The sequence below is a fragment of the Salvelinus namaycush genome, chromosome 3 (assembly GCF_016432855.1).
Source record: "Salvelinus namaycush isolate Seneca chromosome 3, SaNama_1.0, whole genome shotgun sequence".
NCBI lineage: Eukaryota > Metazoa > Chordata > Actinopteri > Salmoniformes > Salmonidae > Salvelinus > Salvelinus namaycush.
Window position 1 is genome coordinate 57,610,218 of NC_052309.1, and position 27,556 is coordinate 57,637,773.

The 27,556-nt window shown below is 43.0% G+C and overlaps 1 protein-coding gene across 1 annotated transcript in view; it reads right to left on the reverse strand.

Annotated features, from left to right (window-relative positions):
- LOC120043945 (transient receptor potential cation channel subfamily M member 4-like) overlaps nucleotides 1-27,556 on the reverse strand; it is a 70,798-nt gene that overhangs the window by 22,448 nt on the left and 20,794 nt on the right. The window contains exons 5-16 of the mRNA XM_038988543.1: nucleotides 23,477-23,646; nucleotides 22,889-23,066; nucleotides 21,952-22,016; nucleotides 21,497-21,736; nucleotides 20,764-20,866; nucleotides 15,841-15,959; nucleotides 15,238-15,537; nucleotides 12,855-12,956; nucleotides 10,836-10,964; nucleotides 6,065-6,194; nucleotides 5,557-5,702; nucleotides 5,099-5,215 (exon numbers count right to left, since the gene is read on the reverse strand). Of these exons, the coding sequence (XP_038844471.1) occupies nucleotides 5,099-5,215; nucleotides 5,557-5,702; nucleotides 6,065-6,194; nucleotides 10,836-10,964; nucleotides 12,855-12,956; nucleotides 15,238-15,537; nucleotides 15,841-15,959; nucleotides 20,764-20,866; nucleotides 21,497-21,736; nucleotides 21,952-22,016; nucleotides 22,889-23,066; nucleotides 23,477-23,646 (1,799 nt within the window). The remainder of the gene's footprint in view (nucleotides 1-5,098; nucleotides 5,216-5,556; nucleotides 5,703-6,064; nucleotides 6,195-10,835; nucleotides 10,965-12,854; nucleotides 12,957-15,237; nucleotides 15,538-15,840; nucleotides 15,960-20,763; nucleotides 20,867-21,496; nucleotides 21,737-21,951; nucleotides 22,017-22,888; nucleotides 23,067-23,476; nucleotides 23,647-27,556) is intronic.

Here is a 27,556-nt window from a genome sequence, read left to right on the forward strand (position 1 = left end):
CTGGTATTTTGGCCCATTCCTCCATGCAGATCTCCTCTAGAGCAGTGATGTTTTGGGGCTGTTGCTGGGCAACACAGACTTTCAACTCCCTCCAAAGAATTTCTATGGGGTTGAGATCTGGAGACTGGCTAGGCCACTCCAGGACCTTGAAATGCTTCTTACAAAGCCACTCCTTCGTTGCCCGGGCGGTGTGTTTGGGATCATTGTCATGCTGAAAGACCCAGCCACGTTTCATCTTCAATGCCCTTGCTGATGGAAGGAGGTTTTCACTCAAAATCTCACGATACATGGCCCCATTCATTCTTTCCTTTACACGGATCAGTCGTCCTGGTCCCTTTGCAGAAAAACAGCCCCAAGGCATGATGTTTCCACCCCCATGCTTCACAGTAGGTATGGTGTTCTTTGGATGCAACTCAGCATTCTTTGTCCTCCAAACACGACGAGTTGAGTTTTTACCAAAAAGTTCTATTTTGGTTTCATCTGACCATATGACATTCTCCCAATCTTCTTCTGGATCATCCAAATGCTCTCTAGCAAACTTCAGACGGGCCTGGACATGTACTGGCTTAAGCAGGGGGACACGTCTGGCACTGCAGGATTTGAGTCCCTGGCGGCGTAGTGTGTTACTGATGGTAGGCTTTGTTACTTTGGTCCCAGCTCTCTGCAGGTCATTCACTAGGTCCCCCCGTGTGGTTCTGGGATTTTTGCTCACCGTTCTTGTGATCATTTTGACCCCACGGGGTGAGATCTTGCGTGGAGCCCCAGATCGAGGGAGATTATCAGTGGTCTTGTATATCTTCCATTTCCTATTAATTGCTCCCACAGTTGATTTTTTTTCCAAACCAAGCTGCTTACCTATTGCAGATTCAGTCTTCCCAGCCTGGTGCAGGTCTACAATTTTGTTTCTGGTGTCCTTTGACAGCTCTTTGGTCTTGGCCATAGTGGAGTTTGGAGTGTGACTGTTTGAGGTTGTGGACAGGTGTCTTTTATACTGATAACAAGTTCAAACAGGTGCCATTAATACAGGTAACGAGTGGAGGACAGAGGAGCCTCTTAAAGAAGAAGTTACAGGTCTGTGAGAGCCAGAAATCTTGCTTGTTTGTAGGTGACCAAATACTTATTTTCCACCATAATTTGCAAATAAATTCATTAAAAATCCTACAATGTGATTTTCTGGATTTTGTTTCTCATTTTGTCTGTCATAGTTGAAGTGTACCTATGATGAAAATTACAGGCCTCTCTCATCTTTTTAAGTGGGAGAACTTGCACAATTGTTGGCTGACTAAATACTTTTTTGCCCCACTGTATGTGACCCGTTTCAGGACACTAGGCATATGTCTTGCATCTTGTCACAACTTCCACCGAAGTCGGTCCCTCTCCTTGTTCGGGCGGCGTTCGGCGGTCGACGTCACCGGTCTTCTAGCCATCGCCAATCGATTTTTCATTTTCCATTTGGTTTGTCTTTGTTTTCTACACACCTGGTTTCAATTCCCCACTAATGAAAAGTGGATCGGCGATGGCTAGAAGACCGGTGACGTCGACCGCCGAACGCCACCCGAACAAGGAGAGGGACCGACTTCGGCGGAAGTCGTGACACATCTACTTCACAGGAGAGGCATTTAAACGTATTATTTGTTTGGTTGTTGATCAAAATGCCTTCTGGAACAAGTGAACTTTCAAGTGCCTTAATAACAAACTTGTATGCCATCTGTAAATACGAATACAATTGTTAAATTATGAGCCTAATTGGTTTAGCCACAGAAAAAGTCAGAAAAACTTCCCGCTAGCCATGATTGGCTGAGATAATGAATGGGCTGGACATGCCGAGAGATGAGTTCAGATTGCTCTGACATGTAGTATGCATCAGACTATAACATGAGCTGCTCATTATGTGTAGATAATCCTAGCTACCACTGATTTTTTAAAGATATAACGTTAGCCATAGAGAACTGCAAAAGTGTTGCTCGTGCTCTCAACAACATTGCTGCCCTGAATTTAGTAGGCGCTATCGACAAAGATCAGTAGGAAAAAGTTGTGATGGACCACTTTCTGCACATGGTCAGAGTAAACAGGAGTGACGTAACACAACATGGCCCAAACAAGCTCTACAAACAAAACGGAAATTACACAAGACTTCTTACTGAAAAGGGGTTCCAGTCTGCAGTGAAGCGTTCATCCATGTACAGTACATGGGTAGGAGTCTAGATACACTTTCAGATGTTATACGTTTATAATTTTATCAAAGTTGTTTTCATTGCAAGTTAAAGCATACTGGTAGATAGCTAGCAAATGTTAGCTTGCTGTCTCGCTAGCTAATGTTATGTGCATGATCTGTGTAGTAATATTATTAGTATCTCAGAAACCCATTTGCATTGCTAGTTATAGCCTAATGTTAGCTAGCTAACATGAAACCTAGTTGGTTAGCTTTAGCTGCCTGCAGATTCATACTACAGCATTTCATGCATGGTGGCTAGCTATGACAATCTGTTTGTATTGCTAGTAGTATGGGTTGGGATTGTGGTTTGTTGTTTAGCTAGCTAGCTAGCTAGCTAGCTACAAATCTAAACAAAAGACTCTACTCCGCCAGATGATTACATGACCCATCAAGTTAGCCAGGTGTGTCTGGGGGTGACTACGGCCATCTATTGTATTTCATGAACATGTGTACATTTCTAGACAATAACATGTGTACACGTCTAGATCTAGACAAAAGTGACCACTCCACTTAGCTAGATGTGGCTGAGGGGTGGTTATAATTTAGACAAGTGTGTCTGGGTAAGCATCATCTAATAATACTTTTTTTTAATTATCTGGACACTTTCTATTTTTGATATTACTACTATGCAAATATGCAAGTAACCATTTCACTTGACCATTTACACCTTCTGTATCCTGTGCATGTGACAAAAAAACATAGATTTTTATTTTATATAGTGTGTGTTTACCAGAGATGGTAATATGAAGAACAAAATGACCTGCACCAAAGTCAGATTAGGATATAGTCCAAGGACTAGATAAAGTGTATTTTTACCTGGAGTTTTTCCTTATTGTAGTCTACTACTTTCATCACTTTTAGTCTTGAAATCTTTGGTTGTTTACTACACTACCTTATTCACTCTGTTTATCACATGGCCGCACATGTGAATCCTTAATGAGATGGGCGGGGCTAAGGCTTAAGGAAGGTGTGAAAGATGCTGAATAAGTTTAGACAAAGAGCTCTCCAGTAGGTGTACCAAACATTCAAGGGCCATTTTCTCAAAAGTGAGGTTACAAGTTTATCATCTTTCAAAGCAGAATTACTTTCCCGTTGTTCCTCAACTGCAGTGTATGATATACCATTTTTTTTTAGCCCCGAGTCTATACTTTTATCCAATGTAAAAAAAAAAACACACAATTTCTAATTTTGCAACATAAGACTGAATCGAGGTTCTCGGGTCAAATACACTACATGACCAAAAATATGTGGACACCTGTTCGTCGAACATCTCATTCCAAAATTAAGGGCATTTTGGGAGAATTAAGGGCAGTTTGGGAGACCAACATGGAGTTGGTCTCCCAAACTGTTGTCATTAAGTTGGAAGCACAGAATAGTCTAGAATGTCATTGTATGCTGTAGCGTTAAGATTTTCCTTCACTGGAACTAAGTGGCCTAGCTCAAACAGCTTCAGCACTCGGCGGTCCCGTTCTGTGAGCTTGTGTGGCCTACCACGTCGCGGCTGAGCCATTGTTGCTCCTAGGCGTTTGCACTTCACAATAACAACTCTTACAGTTGACCGGGGCAGCTCTAGCAGGGCATAAATCTGACGAACTGACTTGTTGGAAAGGTGGCATCCTATGACGGTGCCACGTTGAAAGTCACTGAGCTCTTCAGTAAGGCCATTCTACTGCTAATGTTTGTCTATGGAGATTGCATGGCTGTGCTCAATTTTATAAACCTGTCAGGAACGGGTGTGGCTGAACTAGCCGAATCCACTAATTTGAAGGGGTGTCCACATCATTTTGTATATATTGTGTATGAACACATAAATACTGGACATTTTGAACTGTTATTATGGTGACATTTGACACAATTACAATCATGGTCTTGAACTCACATTTTTCCAATCTCGGCCTTGACTATAGCGCTTTTGCAGATATAACTGTGGTATACTATAGTATTTTTTTATATATTAAATTGTTTTATTAACCATTATTTAACTAGGCAAGTCAGTTCTTATTTACAATGACGGCCTAGGAACAGTGGGTTAACTGCCTTATTCTGGGGCAGAACGACAGATTTTTACCTTGTCAGCTTGGGGATTGGATCTAGCAACCTTTCGGTTACTGGCCCAACGCTGTAACCACTAGGCTACCTGCCACCCCATTTGCAGTTTACTATAGTATAAATACTGTAGTAAAATGTTTTTGTATATACTATAGTAATTACTGTAGTGTTTTTGCAGACTGTATTATACTGTAGTGTTCTTATTTTATTATCTTTGTTTTTGCAGACTGTGCTTTTGTTGTTTGAGGACAGTACTGTAGTATTTACTATAGTAGTCTACAAAATGATATAGTAAACATGATCAAGGGATACTACAGTGTGTAGTACTGTATATAGTATTCTACAGTATACTACAGTTTACTACCGAATTCTATAGTAAATATTATAGTAAACTGCAGTATTTGTGGGCAGCCAATCTTCTCTGTATCTTAATGCTTATTGTGCATAAATATGTAACTTTTTGGGCGACCTGACCAAATTCACATAGAAATGTGAGTTATAGATATTTCATTCTCATTGAAAGCAAGTCTAAGAAGCGATAGATCTCATCTACGTATGCAATTTCTATGCTTCCCGTTCTTACGTTTTGTTTTTATGTATTTTACTTTCCGTTTTGTACTCCAGCTGAAAATACTATATTTTTGGTTAATTCAAATATATTCCACAGCAGTTTAGATGGTACAATGATTCTCTACACTATACATTGCTTGTTTTGTCACATAAACTGAAATTAGGCTAAGTATTAGAATTCCTGCAACCAGAAAATGGTGGCGTGACTTCTGCATATTGCACCTTTAATGGATTGGAAATTGTCAGACAGACACAGGTAGCCACTAACCTGAAAGTGATGAGGTTGGTGTAGATGAGGGGGGGTAAGAAGAAGGAGAGGACCAGTTTCCAGACCTTCGTGCTCCTCTTCATGTCTCCCCACCAGATCTGAGACAGCAGAGACTGCCAGAAGAAGAGGTAGTAGCAGAGTTGGTAGAGAAACTTCAATTAACCCCCCTCCATGTTCTAACACACACACTTTGGAAATCTAAGGGGCTGGTTAGTTTTATAAAATTAATGTGAACACAGATCACACACACAGATTATTACATGTTATATCTTTAACTCTTCATCTTGTTGGAAAAGGACCCGTAAGTAAGCATTTCACTGTTAGTCTACACCGGTTGTTTACGAAGCATGTGATACATTTGATTTGATTCAAGATTCACACACACGTATGCACGCACACACACAAAGCACACACACAGACACCTTGACCTCTAACCCCTGAGTTTAGTGCAGACCTGCACGCCATCGTGGCTGAAGAAGTGGCGGGCGTCAGCTGAGGTGGCCATCTGTAGACAGGTAGCTTTGCCCCACACCGGAGACTGCCTTATAAGGAGGGTGAAAGAGCGGCTCTCACTGCTCTGGTAGCACTCACTGAACACGTCTAGAGAGATGATTAAAGGGTTAACACTCACTCACTGAAGACTTCTGAAGAGACAAGAAACGGGTCACAGGTTTTCACATTAGGAGTTCAGATTGGTTTGCTTCAGTCCTCATCTTGAAGACATTGAGTGTGAAAGCAATGCAAATGGTCCCAGACTGGGATGCCGTCCAGCAGACTTTCAGAACAGGTGGTCCCTTGCGGTCTGATGCGGACTCACTACTATTACTATTACCACTACTACTTATGGGGTAACCTTCACTCAACAAAATACAAGCTGCTCACATGTATGCATAACAGAGTTGAGAACTACTACATTGACATCCTCACAGTACAACCACACAGTCAGGATAAGGCTCACCCACCAAGGGCCAAGTTCTCAAACTTCTGGGCCAGCTCCTTCATAGAGAGCTTGGTCTCCGTCTCACTCTCCAGCTTAGACAGCTCCCTCAGAATCTTACAGCCTGCCAGAGCACTGTGGACAGACTCCCCTGCCTGGAAGAGAGAGGGAGAGGGGGGAGAGAGAGGCAGAGAGATTGAAGAGAGAACGAGGGGGAGAGGGAAGTGGATATAAAAAGGGGAGAGATCAATGCTAAAATTAGTCTGTGCATTCGTAAATTAATGAATTTTTCTACAGATTAGTTTAACTTCAAGTATTTACATTGACATTTTAGTCATTTAGCAGACACTGATCCAGAGCGACTTACAGTTACTGCGTTCATCTTAACATAGATAGATGGGACAAAGTGTATTTAAGATACACTTTGAAGGGGTCGGGTTTCAGATGTTTTCGGAAAGATGGATAGGGTTCCACAATTGGGGTGCCAAGACAGAGAAGAGCTTGGAATGGGCTGAGCGGGAGCTGCCCTCCCATAGGGATGAGAGGGCCAAGTTACCAGAGGTGGCAGAACGGAGTGCTCGGTTTGGTGTTGGGTTTGAGCATAGCCTGAAGGTAGGGAAGGGCAGTTCCTCTTGCTGCTCCATAGGCAAGTACCATGGTATTGTAGTGGATGCGGGCTTCAACTGGAAGCCAGTGAAGTGTGCGGAGGAGTGGAGTGAAATGGGAGAACTTGGGAAAGTTGAACACCAGGCGGGCTGGTGTTCACGTAAGTTGCAGGTGTTTGATGGCACAAGCGGGGATGTTGTAGAGCATTAACCTGCAAGAGTGAGTCACTGCTTTGATGTTTGTAGAGAACGACAGGGTGTTGTCCAGGGTCATGCCAAGGTTCTTTGCACTCAGGGAGTGGGACACTGTGGAGTTGTCAACTGTGATGGAGAGGTCTTGGAGCAGGCAGGCCTTCTCCGAGAGGAAAAGCAGCTCAGTCTTGTCGAGGTTGAGCTTGAGGTGGTGGGCCAACATCCAAGCTGAGATATCTGCCAGGCACGCAGAGATGCGCGTCGACACCTGAGTGTCAGACGAGGGGAAGGAGAAAGGTAGTTGAGTGCCAGCCGCTTAGTAATGATAGGAGAGACCATGTGAGGATATGACAGAGCCGAGTGACTTGGTGTATAGAGAGAAGAAGAGAGGGCCTAGAACTGAGCACTGGGGGACACCAGTAGTGAGAGTACATCCTCTCCACATCACCTGGTAGAAGCGGCCTACCAGGTAGGATGCAATCCAAGAGTGTGCAGAAACGCCCAGCCCTAAGAGGGTGGAGAGGAGGATCTGATGGTTCACCATGTCGAAGGCAGTGACTAGATCTAGGAGGATGAGAACAGAGGAGAGTCAGCTTGGGCAGTGCGGAGAGCCTCCGTGACACAGAGAAGAGCAGTCTCGGTTGAGTGACCCGTTTTGAAGCCTGACTGGTTAGGGTCAAGAAGATCGTTCTGAGAGAGATATTGAGAGAGTTGGTCAAGTGTTTTGGAAAGAAAAGAAAGAACGGATACCGGTCTGTAGTATTTGACGACAAAGAGGAGTCGAGGTGTTGGTTTCTTGAGAACAGGAGCGACTCGGGCCATTTTAAAGTCAGAGGGGACACAGCCAGTGGTCAGGGATGAGTTGATGAGGGAAGTGAGGAATGGAAGAAGGTCTCCAGAAATGGTCTGGAGAAGGGAGGAGGGAATGTGGTCAAGGTTATCGGGCGGCCTGACACCCCTAGTCGCAGGATTTCATCTGGAGAGAGAGAGGGGTGGAAGAGCTCAAGGCGTAGGGTAGTTATGTGTGAATGAGACCAGTGTACTCAATAGGCTGATTGAATGAGGAGTGGATGTCTTCAACCTTCTTTTCAAAGAGGTTGACAAAGTCGTCATTAGAGGGAGGGGGGGGATTACGTTTCCTAGGGTTAGAGGCAGAAGCTTGACATTTAGAGTGATAGAAAGTGGCTTTAGCAGTGGACACAGAGGAAGACAATGTAGATAGGAGGGAGTGGAAGGATGATAGGTCCTCTGGAAGTTTAGTTTGGATCCATTTTTGCTCAGCTGCCCGCAGCCCTGTTCTGTAAGCTCTCAATGAGGCACTTAGCCACGGAGCAGGAGGGAAGGGCCAAGCTGGCCGGGAGGAAAGGGGACAGTGCGAGTCATAGGATGCGTAAAGGGAGGAGAGGAGGGTCGAAGAGGCAGAGCCAGGAGACAGGAGGGAAAAGGATTTAGCAGAACAAGTGCAATGGCACTTGACCATCTTGGTAGGGGCTGAGTGGCTAAGGTTGGAGGAAAGGGAGACAGAAAAGGAAACAAAGTAGTGATCAGATACCTGGAGAGGGTTGCAGTGAGATTAGTAGGCGAACAGCCTCTAGTAAAGATGAGGTCAAGCGTATTGCCTGCCTTGTGAGTAGGAAGGGCCTGGAAAAGGGTGAAGTCAAAAGAAGGAAGGAGTTGGAAAGAAATGAATCGAAGGCAGACGTCGGGAGGTTGAAATACGAAGAGCGGTGAGCCATCGTCAGAAAATGAGCTTATCAAGGTATCAAGCTCATATAAGGACTCTCTAAGGGCACCTGGATAACACAGTGCCACCAACGCTGCCCACTCCCAAGGGCTGGGGGCTCTCGTTCTCCGTGGCTGGCGTGAGTAAGACATTTAAGCTTGTTAACCATCGCAAGGCTGCCGGCCCAGACATCATCCCAAGCCGCATCCTCAGAGCATGCGCAAACAAGCTGGCTGGGGTGTTAATGGACATACTCAATCTCTCCCCATCCCAGTCAGCTGTCCACACTTGATTCAAGATGTCCATTGTTCCTGTACCCAAGAAAGCAAAGGTAACTGAACTTAATGACTACCGCCCTGTAGCACTCACTTCTGTCATCATGAAGTGCTTTGAGAGGCAAGTTAAGGATCATAGTTAAGGATCATATCACCTCTACCTTACCTGACACCATAGACCCACTTCAATTTGCTTACCGCCCCAATAGATCCACAGACGATGCAATCACCATCGCACTGCACACTGCCCTATCCCATCTGGACAAGAAGAATACCTATGTAAGAATGCTGTTCATTGACTATAGCTGAGCCTTCAACACCATAGTACCCTCCAAGCTCATCATTAAGCTTGGGGTCCTGGGTCTGAAACCCGTCCTGTGCAATTGGATCCTGGACTTCCTGACGGGCCGCCCCCAGGTGGTGAAGGTAGGAAACAACACCTCCACTTCGCTGATCCTTAACACAAACGGGGCACGTGCTCAGCCCCTTCATGTACTCCCTGTTGACCCATGACTGCGTGATTACGCAGGCCTCCAACTCAATCATCAAGTTGCAGACGACACAACAGTAGTAGGCCTGATTACCAACAATGACGAGACAGCCTACAGGGAGGAGGTGAGGGCCTTGGCGGAGTGGTGCCAGGAAAAAATAACCTCTCCCTCAACGTCAATAAAACAAAGGAGCTGATCATGGACTTCAGGAAACAGCAGAGGGAGCACGCCCCTATCCACATCGATGGGACCGCAGTGGAGAAGGTGGAAAGCTTCAAGTTCCTCTACGTACACATCACTGAATATCTGAAATGGTCCACCCAAACAGACAGTGTGGTGAAGAAGGCGTATCAGCGCCTCTTCAACCTCAGGAGGCTGAAGAAATTTGACTTGGCCCCTAAGACCCTCACAAACTTTTACAGATGCACAATTGAGAGCATCCTGTCGGACTGTATCACCGCCTGGTACGGCAACTGCACCGCCCGCAACCTCAGGGCTCTCCAGAGGGTGGTGCGTTCTGCCCTACTGCCCTAACCTCCAAGACACCTACAACACCCGATGTCACAGGAAGGCCAAAAAGATCATCAAGGACATCAACCACACGAGCCACGGCCTGTTCACCCCGCTACCATACAGAAAGCGAGGTCAGTACAGGTGCATCAAAGCTGGGGCCAAGAGACTGAAAAACAGCTTCTATCTCAAGGCCATCAGACTGTTAAATAGCCATCACTAGCCGTTTATCACCCAGTTACTCAACCCTGCATACTCAACCCTGCACCTTAGAAGCTGCTGCCCCATGTACAAAGACATGGAATCCCTGGTCACTTTAATAATGGAACACTAGTCACTTTAATAATGTTTACATACTGCTTTACTCATTTCATATGTATATACCGTATTCTATTCTACTGTATTTTAGTCATTGCCACTCCGACATTGCTCGTCCTAATATTTATATATTTCTTAATTCCATTCTTTTAGTTTTAGATTTGTGTGTGTTGTTGTGAATTGTTAGATACTACTGCACTGTTGGAGCTAGGAACTCAATCATTTCACTACAGCCGCAATAACATCTGCTAAATATGTGTATGTGACCAATAACATTAGATTTGATTTGAACAATCATCTTCAGGTTTTTTATTTTAGTTTTTTATTTCACCATTATTTAACCAGGTAAGGAAGTTGAGAACAAGTTCTCATTTACAATTGCGACCTGGATTAATAGCAGTCAGCAGTTCACACACCAAGTAGGCTACTGGGAAGAAAGGCAGCAATTAAAGTAGATGGCCCTAGCTTGCAAAAAAGACAGTGCTAGGCAACAGATAAAGACGAACATGATACGTATCACTCCTGGAGATATTCTAAAGCCAGGAGTCCTCTGGCTATAGAAAGAAGAACCCATTAGAGAGTCATTGTTATCATTGTCATTACAGCTGCCTGTTCCCATACATCCGTAACTGACTCACCTGGTCAGATAAAGGTTAAATAAAATAATGAATAAATAAATTACCATCTCCCAGAAGTAGACGGCCATCTCGCTGCGGTTCTGCAGCACAGCCCAGATGAACAGAGAGGCCCACGGATAGAGACAGCTCTGCTCCCTGTACGAACAATCCCCCTCCAACAACTTATTCACTTGCTGGGAGTGGGGAGAGATATAAAGAGTGAGAGATCGAGAGAGATGAATACAGCTTGGTTAGCACATCACAGCAGTCACAGTTACATTCTATGGCAAGTTAAGCAGTGGTATAACTTTAGCAGTGTTGATACTGTAATTCAACTATATTGGTGGAGTGGAGTCTACTCTATAACATGAATAAGTAGGCCTAGTACACATCAATGGACCTTGTCATTGAGAACAGATGCATTTGTAATTCATGTGTCCTGGTCAAGAGTAGTGCACTACACACTTAGAAAAAAGGGTTCTAAATAGTTATTTGTGGAGGGATTGGGTTCTACTAAGAACTGTTTTCCTCTTTAGAACCCTTTTTGGAAACGGAGAGTTATTTGTAAGGCAAAGGGTTCTACCTAGAACCGTTTTTTAAAGAAAAGGTTCTTTGATGATTCTTTATGGGAAGAATGATTATTTGAAAGGCAAAAAGGGTTCTACATACACTGTTCTGAATCTAAATTAGCTTTTTTATATATATTTTTCATAGTTTTATAGTTCTTGAGCATAAGTGTTTACCTCAGTGTTAAAACTTCAACATCAGGAGTTTTAATAATCTGATACGTTTAAAAAGATAGGTGTGAGATTTTTTTTAACTATACCTACACTACCGTTCAAAAGTTTTCCTTTTATTTGAAAGAAAAGCCACATTTTTTGTACATTAAAATAACATCAAATTGATCAGAAATACAGTGTAGACATTGTTAATGTTGTAAATTACTATTGTAGCTGGAAACGGCAGATTTTTTATGGAATATCTACATAGGCGTACAGAGGTCCATTATCAGCAACCATCACTCCTGTGTTCCAATGGCACATTGTGTTAGCTAATCAAAGTTTATCATTTTAAAAGGCTAATTGATCATTAGAAAACCCTTTTGCAATTATGTTAGCACAGCTGAAAACTGTTGTCTAAATTAAAGAAGCAATAAAACTGGCCTTCTTTAGACTAATTGAGTGTCTGGAGAATCAGCATTTGTCGGTTCGATTACAGGCTCAAAATGGCCAGAAACAAAGGACTTTCTTCTGAAACTCGTCAGTCTATTCTTGTTCTGAGAAATGAAGGCTATTCCATGCGAGATATTGCCAAGAAACTGAAGATCTCGTACAACGCTGTGTACTACTCCCTTCACAGAACAGCGCAAACTGGCTCTAACCAGAATAGAAGGAGGAGTGGGAGGCCCCGGTGCACAACTGAGCAGGAGGACAAGTACATTAGAGTGTCTAGTTTGAGAAACAGACACCTCACAAGTCCTCAACTGGCAGCTTCATTAAATAGTACCCGCAAAACACCAGTCTCAATGTCAACAGTGAAGAGGCGACTCCGGGATGCTGGCCCATCTTAATCTTTTCTTCTAATTGGCCAGTCTGAGATATGGCTTTTTCTTTGCAACTCTGCCTAGAAGGCCAGCATCCTGGAGTCGCCTCTTCGCTGTTGACGTTGAGACTGGTGTTTTGCGGGTACTATTTAATGAAGCTGCCAGTTGAGGACTTGTGAGGCGACTCCAGGATATAGGTTCTAAGAATAACCCTTCATAGAGAGTTCTACCTTTGCTCCAAAAAGTGTTACCTTATGGAGACAAGCCGAAGAACCCTATATGGATCTATTTAGCACCTTTTTATCTAAGTGTATAGGGCAGGGGTTTTCAACTCTTACCCTACGAGGTCCGGAGCCTGCTGGTTTTCTGTTCTACCAATAGAAAATAGTTCTACCTGATAATTTGTTGCACCCACCTGGTGTCCCAGGTCTAAATCAGTCCCTGATTAGAGGGGAACAATTTTTAAAAAGCAGTGGATCTAGCTTCGAGGTCCACTACTTGGATAGAGTGCCATTTGGAATGCAGCTATGGCAGACACTACCTTCAGTGCTCTCCTGGTGGTGGAGGTCTGGTCCAAACCGAGAAGACTGTAGTAGAAGGGCTCACACACATCTCCCAGGATGTCCCATAGAAGCCGTGACACCTGGAGGGAGAGGCGAGAGGAAATCACATAGAACTGAGTTGACTAAATAGTTAAAGCATTAAAGCAGATTATCAAACAAAACACCTAAATTCGATCAACTGCGTTTTAACTCCACACAGTGAATGACGCCATACCTTCCCTTTGACCCCTCCTATTTTATCAATTGACCATGTCATTTCTCAATAAATACCTAGTAATTACTGTAGCATAAAATAAAGTGCAACCCCTCCTAGGGCTGTGGCGGTCATGAAATTTCGTCAGCCGGTGATAGTCAAGCAAATAACTGTCGGTCTCACGGTATTTGACCGTTAATTAAATAACACATTTAGCATCTCCAGGCTTCCACACATAGCCTACAAGCCACTGATGCAGACCTTTGGAACATCTACATTTTAAAAAGTTTAATAAATCCATGTAATATAGCCTACACTTCCACAATAAATCCATTATTTATTTTAGACAGGTCTAAAGAAACATGAAATTAAGAAGATGTAGTCGATTTCATTAGAACAGAGTTGCTTACTCTGAATTGTCCTTAGGTTAGGTCCTGATCTGGCTATGCCATATGGCTGTGGGCTACACTAGTTCATTTAGCAGACAAGATTTGGTTAGAATTCCGTGGCAGTATTTTATTTTATAGTAAGAATACAAGAATACAATTGAACAAAGCTGAATAAAATAGAAAGGATATTTTCTCCAAAGGATTTGAGGGCGTGCGCACATGTGGCTATTCTGTGTTGAGCGGTTAACAAAGAAATAGGTACTCCTGTATGTTTAATTTAGAGTTATTAATTTAACTTTCGTTGGGCTATATGTTTACATTTTTAATACATTGTAAGGCTGCATGATACGACTCTAATGATGATTTGAAAAAAAGTAGCTTGAAAGGCATGAGCTCTGCTTTGTTTATTGCGCAAGCTGTACACACGTCATTAGTCTCTCATTCACAATTTGACAAGCACTTGATAATGCCTCGAATTTCCCGCCGACATCCCCTTTGTGTGGTCGTAATGCACCCTAAAAAAATCCATGCCTTTTGCGGCCTGTGGCCTTTTCGTCAGCCAACAAGATGAGTAAGCCTAACAAACAGCAAAAGCACTAGCCTAAGTCAATCTACTATCCCCAATAGTACAAAAGTTGACCTATTCTGTGCGAGAAATAAATATTCCAAACATAGTCTGGGACAGTTGTGGGATGCGATAGAATCAAATGAATACAACCACCAGAATCAAAAAATAAAATGATGCAATGAGGCTGACAACAGATCAGAACGTTTAGCTTAAAATGTGATACAACATTTGGCTATCTCTTCACATTATAAGCGCAGCAATGCGCACACTGCAGTAGGCTATAAGCGTGAATGTTCCATTAGTGGAAATAACCATTATCAAAATTGACTGCAAATGTGATTATGCATGTAATGCTTTAATTATAAAGGTACATTTTTATGGTGAAAATTATCTTCCCCAAACTTGAAACTCACGCGCTGCTTATGTATGCCAGTTAGGCTCTATACTACTCGTAAAGCGAATTAATGTGCTTAATTTTAAGAAGTTATTTGGCCACATATAGGTCTATGGGCTAGGCTACATGAGATGTGCGACTATGATTCGAAAAAGTCGCAAAAAAAGGCATTGTTTCTTGCCTTATACTGGGCATCATTCACAAGTGATAGGCTAATATTGTCACCCATCAGACTATTCTATTTAATCTCGTCTTTACATATACTAAATAATATATGTGTGAAATTTGTTTTGATTGAGAATGGACCATTATCATGCACCTGTCTCGAAACACGGGCAGGGAAAAAATACATTTCTTCTATTCACTTAAATAGCGAATGGAGGACGCTTTTCCCGTGGTTCATTTTCATACCAGCCAGGTAGGCTATACTCCTGTTGTAAAGACAAGCAATGTGCTTAATATTAGGAAAGTTAAGAAATAAATATAGTAGGTCTAGCCTAGCCTATAGAAAGCTGATGGGATCCTCCTCTTTTTAATAGAGGCCCACTCTGTTTTCTTTCACAATTGCATAGCCTATATAAATGTTGCGCAACATGAAGTGTTTAATTAAATTTTTGATTACATTTGCATTGATGTCAGAGTGATTAGAGGGACAATAGAGTTAGCAAGTTTGGTAGGCTACTAATGACCATCAGCAGCATCAGAGCTTGGAGAAACCTAATTACTGTGACTAAACGGTCACGTGGAAGCCTTCATGACTTGTGACCGCTGGTGTGGCGGTAATATAGTCACCGCAACAGCCTTAACCCCTCCTCACCTCATACAAGCTGAGCTCTTTGACAGAGGAGGGTCCTGATAGGGGGCTCATGGGGTTCTGGGGGCTCTTGAGGGCTAAGGCCTCTTTCGGAGAGCATATGGCCAGGCCCTTTCTCTCTGTGAGAAGCCGCTGGAGCAGAGTGAAGGCCAGAGAACTGTCGGACAGTGAGCGGTACAGGACCTCCAGATGCCTGTAGGTTAGGTAGTCCAGGATGTTGAGGCCGTTCTCGTTGAAGAGACGTATGAACTGGGGCTTGTCGTTGATCAGCGCATCCGTCATGGAGTCCTCCAGGTCCTCGTACTGCGGGAGGATAGAAGGGTGTTTTTTATAAACATGTATATCTGTCGATCTGTCTGTCAAAGTTGAAACAATACTATTGAGAAAATTAAGGAACGCTTCACGAATTGAATCGATTTCCAACTTCCCTTCTCCACCAGCCTATTTTCTCTATATTGTTAAATTTCCAATTTGTGAAGCGGATTAACTGTCTGTCTGTCTGTTCTGCCTGCCTGTTTTGAATATAATAAATTCCTTGTCAACTAAATAACATAAAATCAAATAAATGGTGTTAAACAGGGACATCAGAAGTGAGGAGCAGTTCACCTTCCATTGGATGTCTCCATTGAAGAGTTCACTCTTAGCGATGTCCACCCTGTTCCAGGCTACTGCTAGCTTCAGCTCCTCTGTGTACTCACTGGCATCGCTTGACACACGTTTACTGGCTGACAGAACAAAACATAGAATGAATGATTAGTGTGAGAGAAATTACAAGATTATGTTATAAATACTGTTATTGCATCAAATGGTTGTTTTATGCAACAGAATAGGGGGTTCTTAGAACACTCTCATCTGTGTGTGTTCTACTGAGAATGGGCCTCTGGGGGCCTAATGTTGACAGTAGATGTACGATGCCTTAGGCCACATTCCATTCATGGGAGGGAGTTTGCTCTGGTTCGACTGGAAGGTACCAGGGAGAGATGGCTTGGGGCCAGACCCTGGTTTCTACACAATGAGAAAAGTCTTTACAGCAGATACTGTCTGAAGTGAATTATTATATAAAAAGGTTTTGTATTCTTTGTCGTGGGGCTCTCAACGTCGACTAGCCATCATTATCGTAGAGCACTCAATCGATTCACTTTATATGTGTGTGTGTTGTATTGACCTGCTCCCTTATTAATAAGTGAATAAAGATTTAGTTTAAGGATAACTCTGACTTGTGTGATAAGTTTGTCTCTCCTCATTTGATAGTAAAGAAATTAACCACCACATTTGGCGACGGGGATGGGGATGTGAATCTTCACTTGGTGACCGCTCCTGACGACCTGGGTAAATCGTGCACGAGGGATCCCTCAAACACTTCGGGAATGGAGCAGATGGACCCACCTATAATCTGAGAGGCAGCCAAACCCGGATGACGCCGGGCCAATTGTGTGCCGCCCTGTGGGACTCCCAATCCCGGCCGGATGTGATTCAGCCTGGATTTGAACCAGGGACTGTAGTAACGCCTCTTGCTCTGAGATGCAGTGCCTTAGACCGCTGTGCCACTCTGGAGCCCAAATTGAAATTTGTTGCATGAGATAACATAATTCTCTTTCAGGTAAAGGCGCAAGATCTGTTTCCGAATCAATGAATGCCGATTTAACTCGTTGACTGCTAATCTATTCCTTTTGCGCATGTGAGAATCTCTGCGGAGAAATGCTTGGACCTTTAATTAAGGCTATTTTCTGGGAATTGTGCCGTTATTATGTGCCTGATGTTACGACTACAGACCATTGTAATTGGGTTATTTGCAGGATTTCTTTGTCATTTCAATAGCATTGGGTCTATGGTATTGACTAAAATCTGGGTTTCTGATTGTAACTCAACTATTGGTATGTTTTGCCTAGACAGATACTGCCACCAGTGTTTGTTTTAAGATGTTAAATTGAACGTTTTAACAGCATACTTAGTTCATATTGGAAGGCTAATTTATTCAACATAAATTTTGTGGCCTAAATGGTTATTAGTGGTTTTTGGACAGACTACTAATGCCATGTTTTAGTCCGCTGGTGAAAACGAGTCGTGCTCGCTGGGCTATATCGGGCTGTAAGGGATGCAGTGAGACATTTGCAGTAGAGGTCTGAATAGTTGAATCGGGAAACATTCTTTGATAATTTCTGATTACTGTTGCTCGGTTTTATAGTTTAGGTAACACCAGTGTCACGTTCGTCGAAATAACATTCGGACCAAGGCGCAGCGTGATATGGGTTCCACATCTTTTTATTCGTGAAACGCACAAAACATTTTAAAAAACAGCAAACGATACGTGAAGCTATGGAGTGCTCACAGGAAACTACACATAAACAAGATCCCACAAAACACAGTGGGGAAATGGCTGTCTTAATATGATCCCCAATCAGAGACAACGATAAACAGCTGCCTCTGATTGGGAACCATACCAAGCCAACATAGAAAAAAACAACCTAGATTACACACCCTAGTCACACCCCGACCTAACCAACATAGAGAATAAAAAGGCTCTCTATGGTCAGGGCGTGACAACCAGTGAATATGACCAGGAAGTTAATGTATTTTAACATTAAATTATGTTTCCATTACGGGGAACAGTGTCCGGTGATTAAAGTGGATTGAGTTTGAGTTTGAGTTATTTTTACAGGGACAGGGCACATTAATCAAAGTTTCAGTAAAAGTTCCGGTTTTAGCCAGCTGGCAAATTTTCAACCGCAGTCCCTGGGCAGGTTATTAAAAACAATTACAATAACAATACAGACAATCAATGAGCACTGAGCACAATGTGAGGGCATTTTCTGTTAAACCTTACTAATGCTTGTGTACTAAAATATCCTTCTTTAAGCCTAGGCATTGGGCTAAAGAAACTAACCAATATAAGAAAGAAAGGTGTGTGCCAATTAATAAGAGGCCTGTTCTAACTGTTCTGTGTGTGTAGCATGACCCCGTGATGTCTGGGCACTCAGCCAAGAGCTGACAGAAACTAACTGACTTCTCTTAGCTTAACTGGAGACAGAGAACAGTGTTACAGTTGAAGTCGGAAGTTTACATACATCTTAGCCAAACACATTTAAATTCTGTTTTTCCACAATTCCTGACTTTTAATCCGAGTAAAGATTCCTTGTCTAAGGTCAGTTAGGATCACCACTTTATTTTAAGAATGTGAAATGTCAGAATAACAGTAGAGAGAATTATTTATTTCAGCTTTTATTTATTTCATCACATTCCCAGTGGGTCAGAAGTTTACACACACTCAATTAGTATTTGGTAGCATTGCCTTTAAATTGTTTAACGTGGGTCAAACGTTTCGGGTAGCCTTCCACAAGCTTCCCACAATAAGTTGGGGTGAATTTTGGCCCTTTCCTTCTGACAGAGCTGGTGTAACTGAGTCAGGTTTGTAGGCCTCCTTGCTCACACACGTTTTTTCAGTTCCGCCCACACATTTTCTATAGGCTTGAGGTCAGGGCTTTGTGATGGCCACTCCAATACCTTGACTTTGTTGTCCTTAAGCCATTTTGCCACAACTTTGGAAGTATGCTTGGGGTCATTGTCCATTTGGAAGACCCATTTGTGACCAACTTTTAACTTCCTGACTGAAGTCTTGAGATGTTGCTTCAATATATCCACATCATTTTCCTACCTCATGATGACCTCCTCATGACCTCCTTCCAGCCACAAAGCACCCCCACAACATGATGCTGCCACCCCCGTGCTTCACGGTTGGGATGGTGTTCTTCGGCTTGCAAGCCTCCAAACACAACGATGGTCATTATGGCCAAACAGTTATATTTTTGTTTCATCAGACCAGAGGACATTTCTCCAAAAAGAAGGATCTTTGTCTCCATGTGCAGTTGCAAACTGTAGTCTGGCTTTTTTATGGCGGTTTTGGAGCAGTGACTTCTTCCTTGCTGAGCGGTCTTTCAGGTTATGTCAATATAGGACTTGTTTTTACTGTGGATATAGATACTTTTGTACCTGTTTTCTCCAGCATCTTCACAAGGTCCTTTGCTGTTGTTCTGGGATTGATTTGCATTTCTCTCACCAAAGTACGTTCACCTCTAGGAGACAGAACGCATCTCCTTCCTGAGCAGTATGAAGGATGTGTTGTCCCATGGTGTCTATACTTGCGTGCTATTGTTTGTACAGATGAACGTGGTACCTTCAGCCATTTGGAAATTGCTCCCAAGGATGAACCAGGCTTGTGGAGGTCTACAATTTTTTTTCTGAAGTCTTGGCTGATTTCTTTTGATTTTCCCATGATGTCAAGCAAAGAGGCACTGAGTTTGAAGGTAGGCCTTGAAATACATTCACAGGTACACCTCCAATTGACTCAAATGATGTCAATTAGCCTATCAGAAGCTTCTAAGGCCATGATATAGTTTAAAGGCACAGTCAACTTAGTGTATGTAAACCTGGAATTGTGATACAGTGAATTATAAGTAAAATAATCTGTCTGTAAACAATTGTTGGAAAAATGACGTGTGTCATGCACAAAGTATGTGTCCTAACCGACTTGCCAAAACTATAGTTTGTTAACAAGAAATTTCTGGAGTGGTTGAAAAACGAGTTTTAATGACTCCAACCTAAGTGTATGTAAACTTCCGACTTCAACTGTATATTCTGCACATCGGTGATACAGCTCTTGTTCTGTTTGGAGCCTGTTTGTGGGCGAAAGGTTCATGTTTTGTGTGTGTGTGTGTGTGTGTGTGTGTGTGTGTGTGTGTGTGTGTGTGTGTGTGTGTGTGTGTGTGTGTGTGTGTGTGTGTGTGTGTGTGTGTGTGTGTGTGTGTGTGTGTGTGTGTGTGTGTGTGTGTGTGTGTGTGTAGGGGTAGGACAAACATCATTTGGGCTGACAGTCAAAGGTGCTTGCTTGCCGAACTTGGGGGAACCGTTGAGCTACTGTTAGAGGAAGTATGTCTGTAGTGACTTCCTGTCACTTTGGCACCTATTCTCCTGACTCAGTTGCGACGAACTGAGACAACCTTTTCATTATAGTCTGTACCCCGTAACCCAGCTTCGTCTCTCCTTCTGTACACACATACACATACATAAGGTCACGTGTTTTGCAGATGCTTGCATGAGATAGCTTGAATACTGTCTGATGTGAATTATTAGTATCTTTCATACAAATCTTAACCTTGTGACCCATTCCATACATCTGTTGTTTGTCATGAACATTCAGGAGGATGTACTTACTTTGCTATAAAAAGGTGTTGTATTCTTTGTCTCTGGGCTCTCAATGAAATATCTGAGGGTGATTCATCGACCACCCATCATTATCGGAGAGCACTCAATCGATTCACTTTATATGTGTGTGTTGTATTGACCTGCTCCCTTATTAATAAGTGAATATAGATTTAGTTTAAGTATAACTCTGACTTGCGTGATAAGTTTCTCTCCTCATTTGATAGTAAAGAAATTAACCACCACATTAGTTTGACCAGGATCATGTTCAACAAATCTCTCAACAGATAGCAAATGCACACACTCCATACACACACACACACGCACCCCTACCTCTGACGAGAGCCTTCAGTAGCACTGTGTCAAAATCATCAGGACTCTCCTGCTCCCCGTGGAACACTGTGATCAGATCTCTGTTTTTATAGATACTCAGAGCCTTGGGGGGAGGGAGAGAAAAAGAAAGAAAGAGCAGTATGACAGTCACTTAATCACTTACTCAAACTCGCTTTCTCTTTCACACCCCAACACCCATAGACAGGTGTGTGGATGCTTGTACATGTATACACACTTTTATAAACTGGGTGGTTTGAGCCCAGAATGCTGATTGGCTGAAAGCCGTGCTATATCAGACCGTATACCATGGGTATGACAAAACATTTATTTGTACTCCTCTAATAATGTTAGTAACCAGTTTATAATAGCAATAAGGCACCTCGGGGGTTTGTGATATATGGCCAATATACCACAGCTAGGGGCTGTGTCCTAGAACTCTGTGTTGGGTCGTGCTTAAAGAACAGCCCTTAGCCGTGGTATTTTGGTCATATACCACACACCCCCAGGCCTTTTTGCTTAAATACAGACACACACACATACACACACAAACACACACATTACTATGCATATTATCTCTTCTATTACTTGTTTTTGTTTTACTTCTTATTATTGATTATTATACTGCAATGTTGTGGGAGCCAGCGAACAAGTATTTCACTGTACCTTTTATACCTGCTGTAAACTGTGCACGTGACAAATAAAATAACACACACACACACACACACTCACTCACCCTGTCCACCAGCTTCTCCACGTCTGCCTTGGCAGGGAAGTGTCTCCGGACCCTCTCACGGGCTCTGTCGCGCAGCTCCGCACTGGGCTTCTCGCTCCCCTCACCCTCTGGCTGGGGAGAGGGGGGGCTCATGGGCCCGGCTGACAGTACATCCAGCAGCTCACAGATGAGATCCGCCGCTGGACCAGAACCATTCAACACCAGCCAGGGAGTAGCCTTCTTCAGAGAGAGATCCACCCTCTGAGGGAGAGAGGGCGGGAGGGCGAAAAGCAGAAAAGAGAGTGAGAGAAAGTGAAAGAAGGAGAGATAAGAGGGAAAGGGAAATTCAAACGGAGAGAGAGAAAGAGGGGATAACGGGAATGTTCTGGTCATGCCCAGTAATGTACTATAGGCCTAGTGATGTCATGAAAAGTAAAGTACGTCATAGTGATGATAGTGATGTTGCCATAGCTTACCTCCAGCATGGCAGCGTCCCCTGAGATGAGCATACACAATACAGGGACATCTATACTGCCACTACCTGGAAAACAACAGGTACAGGGAAGGGGTGTAGGACAAATGGGAGAAGTCCATAAAATCAAGGTTTTAGTCATGAGTCATTGATCAGATGTCATAGTGAATGTCCATAAATGTTTCATGATTTACTACTCATAAGAATATTTATAAGAATATTTACTTTTCCACAAGCATCATGGGTTTGGAACAGTGAATTAAGTGTATTTCCTAAAAATAAAAAAAGGGACGCTACACAAAAGAGAGGAGGAGATTGCCTTGTATAGTCATGATGTCAACAGAAACAAAATAAACTCCCATGGGTTGTTCGCCAGATGAGTTCAACTTTGGATGAACTTGTTAGTCTTTCTTCCTGAAATATATAAATCACCCACCGAATACAAGCAATACAAAAGAGTTACACGAGCATCACAGAGTATTAAAGGCTATATCATATCGCAAAGGACGTTGGTACATGTGAAAACTCATACTCGAACGTTATGAGAATGAAATCAAGTTTTGCAAATATGCGGCAATAGGATATGGGCGTTATCGCATCTAGCTATCAACATGGCTGTGGTTCTACTGATTGAATTACATCTAGTCGCATTTTCCAACTGCAAGCAAGGCGTCATCGTTCAGTGGTCCCCTGTAATGCTTATTACGGCTTAGCCTCAAGCTTTAGCTTAACACTTGCATGCTGAAATGTAGGTACTGGAAACATGATTGCTGATAAGAAAAGTAATATTGTTGATCTGAACATACAGTAGTACACATTAAATGGGTGGCTTAAACATACTGCACGCCACCTGTACACCTGGGGGCTAGTCTTACAAGTGTGGGTGTGTGTATCTATGCGCATGTGTGCGTGCATGCGCGTATGTAACTACTGAGTCTCACCCCAGATGCCGGTGCGTTGGTGGGAGATGTAGTCCTCCATCTTGGCCCGGAAGGCCGTTTCCCCTCCCCGCCGGCCTACACTCCCATCATCCACCAACAGGAAGGCCTGGTAGTTACTATCCAGGCAGCACGAGTCATGGGACGTGTTCTGGACATAATACCGTGCTGGAAAACTACCCTGAGAGAGGAAGAGGAGGAGGGTAGAGAGTGAGAGAGAGAAAGAGAGAGAGAGCAGAGGTAGAGAAGGGGATCAGAGGAGGAGAGAATGATAAAGGCAGAGGGGGAGTGAGTTTGGGGAAGTAAAAGGAGGGGAGAGAGAGAGAGAGAGAGAGAGAGAGAGAGAGAGATAGAGAGAGAGAGAGAGAGAGAGAGAGAGAGCATTGTGATTACCTTCCCGTGTGTAATACAATTTCCTTGTTATTGTTATTTATTTGATTTCCTGTGGCTTTGCTTTGCTGAGTGAGAAAGGGTGAGAAGTAGAGGGGAGCTACTGTATGAGTGTATGTGTCTGTGCATGTTTAATTCTATATACATTGAACAGTGTGTGTGTGTGTATGTGTGGATGTGTGTGCATGTGTGTGCGTGTACCTCAGAGTTAATGAGCTGCTGTCTGTTGTGCACGAGGCCCCAGGGGGCCACGCCCACAGCGATGACTTTCTTCTGGGACAGGGAGGAGGCCGCAGCCGCATGATCCCTCACTGCTTCCCCAACACAACGTCCAACCCCCTCCCTCAGCCCCCCCGTCACTATCCACGCCCCTGGGAGAGAGGAGCGAGAAATGTTTATGACACAATAATAATATGCGAGCAGACGCCTTTATTTAAAGCGAATTGCAGTACAGTGAGTGCATACATTTTTTTTTTGTGTGTGTTTTTTTTCATGTGACACCTGCGGGAATTGAACCCAAAACCTTGGAATAGCAAGCACACTTTCTTACCAACAGCGTAACACATGACCATAGACAATGGACAGTAAACAATAGACAGATAAGGAGCTTGTCGGTTATGAGTCAAGGGAACTGTGCAAATACGTACTCTACACATCCTTCCTTTCCTAATATATAAATATAATATGCCATTTAGCAGACACTTTCATCCAAAGCAACTTACAGTCATGCATGCATACATTTTATGTATAGGCGTGATCCCAGGAATCAAACCCACTATCTTGGCATTGCAAGCACTATGCTCTACCAACTGAGCTGCAGAGGACCACAGGTGCTACAGATGACTTTCCTCCCTCTTTCCTTCAAAAGTAATTTTGTCCATTTAATGGCAGTGAAAGATGCCACCATGTATTGGAGTCAGGCCCAGAAATGTTTTCTTTCAAATACTCAATTTGATTGCTCACTTACGCACTTCTATTCATTCTCTGGATCAGCTCTCATCTGACCTACTGGTTTGCCTCTGCTGTGTCTACAAACGTTATAATGCTTTATGGCTGAACTTGCTTATTTCCCTGCCTTGCTTTAACGAACAACTGTCTGGCCTAGATGGTCTTGTGTTTTGTGAACTTCGAACCAGTACAGCCAGAGGAGGACAAGGAGGAGACTCAGAGAGAGAGATGGAAGAGGAAGCAAGACACCCCACTAGCTGGATTAATCTTTTTTATATGGTTCAATGAAAATGAATTAACTAAGTAGACCAGACTCAGCTGCTATTACACTGGTGTCTATGGGAGACACACCCAGTTAAGCAGACCAGATTAAAAAAAAGAAAATCCAATGGTAAACGGCTTATCCACCATTTATCCACCGTCTTTGTCTGAGCTTCAAAATGGTATATACACTGTAGATGTAGGAAACATGGGAAAGTTATGCTGCTTTGAAAGTTGATGAACTTGTTAACCCACTAGGAGACAAGTAGAAGAAAAAGCCTTTGAAAGCCTCTTTGTTTACGCCTATTCAGCATTGTTCACTTTAGCTCACCCCACCCACGCAACTTAGCCCCACCCAGAGTCACCATGTGAGTCATCGTGGCATTTTTTTATTTCACCTTTATTTAACCAGGAAGGCCAGTTGAGAACAAGTTCTCATTTACAACTGCGACCTGGCCAAGATAAAGCAAAGCAGTGCGACAAAAAACAACACAGAGTTACACATGGGATAAACAAAAGTACAGCCAATAACAATAGAAAAATCTATATACAGTGTGTGCAAATGGAGTAAGGAGGTAAGCCAATAAATAGGCCATAGTAGCGAAGTAATTATAATTTAGCAAATTAACACTGGAGTGATAGATGTGCAGATGATGATGTGGAAGTAGAAACACTGGTGTGCAAAAGAGCAAAAAAAGTAAATAAAAACAAAATGGGGATGAGGAAGGTTGTAAGGCCTGGGTGTCGGAGTGCGAAGTCAAGCGCAGGAAACAGCAGGTGCAATAACCAATGTTCTTTAATGAACACGGAGAAACTAGGCCACCCTACTAACACACTGGGTGTACTCCTCAAACAACCCCAGACACGGGGGGAAACGAACACAGTCCAGTAAACACGTTGAACGAAACAAACACCACTCTTACTAACAAACAATCTTTGTGCGGCTTTCAAAGACGTTGGAAAGGCAGGGCAGGATGGATATAGGTCTGTAACAGTTTGGGTCCAGGTGGAAAGCATGGCCAGCCATAGAGTAATGCTTATTGAAATTCTCGATTTTCGTGGATTTATCGGTGGTGACAGTGTTTCCTAGCCTCAGTGCAGTGGGCAGCTGGGAGGAGGTGCTCTTATTCTCCATGGACTTTACAGTGTCCCAGAACTTTTTGGAGTTAGAGCTGCAGGGTGCAAATTTCTGTTTGAAAAAGCTAGCCTTTGCTTTCCTAATTGACTGTGTGTATTGGTTCCTGACTTCCCTGAAAAGTTGCATATTGCGGCGACTATTCGATGCTAGTGCAGTACGCCACAGGCGTCCTCCAGAAACTAACCTCTCCAGTTCCTACTCCAGTTTAATTGGTGGGTCTTTACTCTTTTGTTCTCTATTGCTCCTCTATTGTTTTTTAAGCAAGGGGGCAGGCCGATGACATCAGAGGGCACCATCAGACCAACTCCTTGAATGGCCTACTCCATGAAGTTTGCACATGTGTCTAAAATACATTCTTTTGCTCAAAACATTATTTTGCACCAGCTTCAAAGAGCAGAAAATACAACATTTCTGGTTATGGAAAATATATTTCACAGCGGTTAAGATGGTACAATGAATCTCTACACAATGACTTGTTTTGTCACAAAAACTGAAATTAGGCTAACTATTAGAATTTTAGCAACCAGGAAATGGCGGAGCGATTTATTAAATACATTACTGTATTTATACTGTACGTGGGATATTGTTTTTCAACATGAAAAGTTAAACTTTCTACCACTGAGCTTTGTCGATAGCGCCAGATAAATTCAGGGCAGCAATGTTTTTGAGAGCTGTAGCAACACTTTTGCAGTTGTCCAAAAAATCAGCAGTAACAAAGATTATCTACATACTGGTATGTTCTGTTTGCTTCAATGTTTTCTACGTTGCATGATGGTTTGTAATGAACGACACGTTTCCTTTGAGGTACGTTTGCTCCCGTTTGTTAGGTGTGGCCTGGCCAATATGAGTTTGAGCATCTGAAACTTGTGCAACACACCATATGGAAGCTGCCCTCTGGGCCACTATAATAGCAACATTTTTCAACTGGTCTTTCAGTACAGTACCGTTTCCGTTGTATTCAACTTTGCACACCATTCTGTCGTACTGAATGCAACCCTGGAAGCCTCCAATCTGTTATAGACAGAAGCCTGTGACATGAAAGACCAATCAGGACTCATCTCTCGGCATGTCCAGCCACTCCATTAGCTCAGCCAATCAGGGCAAGCCAAGAAAGATCCTGTCTTTCTCCCTGGCTGCATTCAGTACGAAAAAAACGGTGTGCAACATTCAGTTAAACGGCCAGGTGAACGGCCAGTAGAAAAACGGGGAGGGGTTGGGTTATGGGTTGAAAAGTGAGGGGATTCTATCAATGACCCAGGCATGCACTGGGTGAAGCGAGTTAACGTTGCATTCAATTTTGAATCGGGCCGCAGATTACTGTTCTTTTTGAGATGGGCGCTCCTCCCTCACCGCTTTTGTTACAGAATGGCTCAATTACGCTTTACAAATTATGAATATGCTTGAGAATACGTCGCTCATTGCTTCAAGCCACAACCGTCAAATAAGAGCAAACGTACCTCAAAGTCTGTTAAAAAACATTGAAGAACATTTTGGGGAAATCTGTCATGTAGTACAAATGGTCACACATTGTAGCAAACATTTAATCAAACTGAATGCACCCCCTATATAGCTTAGTGCTTTCTCCTTAGCTAAACTAGGCTTGTAATTTTTTTACATATCATTACAGTGCCAGTCAAAAGCTTGGACACACCTACTCATTCCAGGGTTTTTCTTTCTTTCTTTATTTATCTACTATTTTCTACATTGTAGAATAATTGTGAAGATATCAAAAAAATAACACAAATGGAATCACATTGTCACCAAAAAAGTGGTTACCTAATAAAAATAACAGCCCTACTGTGAAGTAGGAACTAGCACCAGCTTCCTTAATCCCATCACAAATGGTTACTAAACAACTCAAGACATCAAAAGGGGTTCTTAGATACTTATGACAATGTGTATAATGCATTATAACCACATCATGAATCATTATT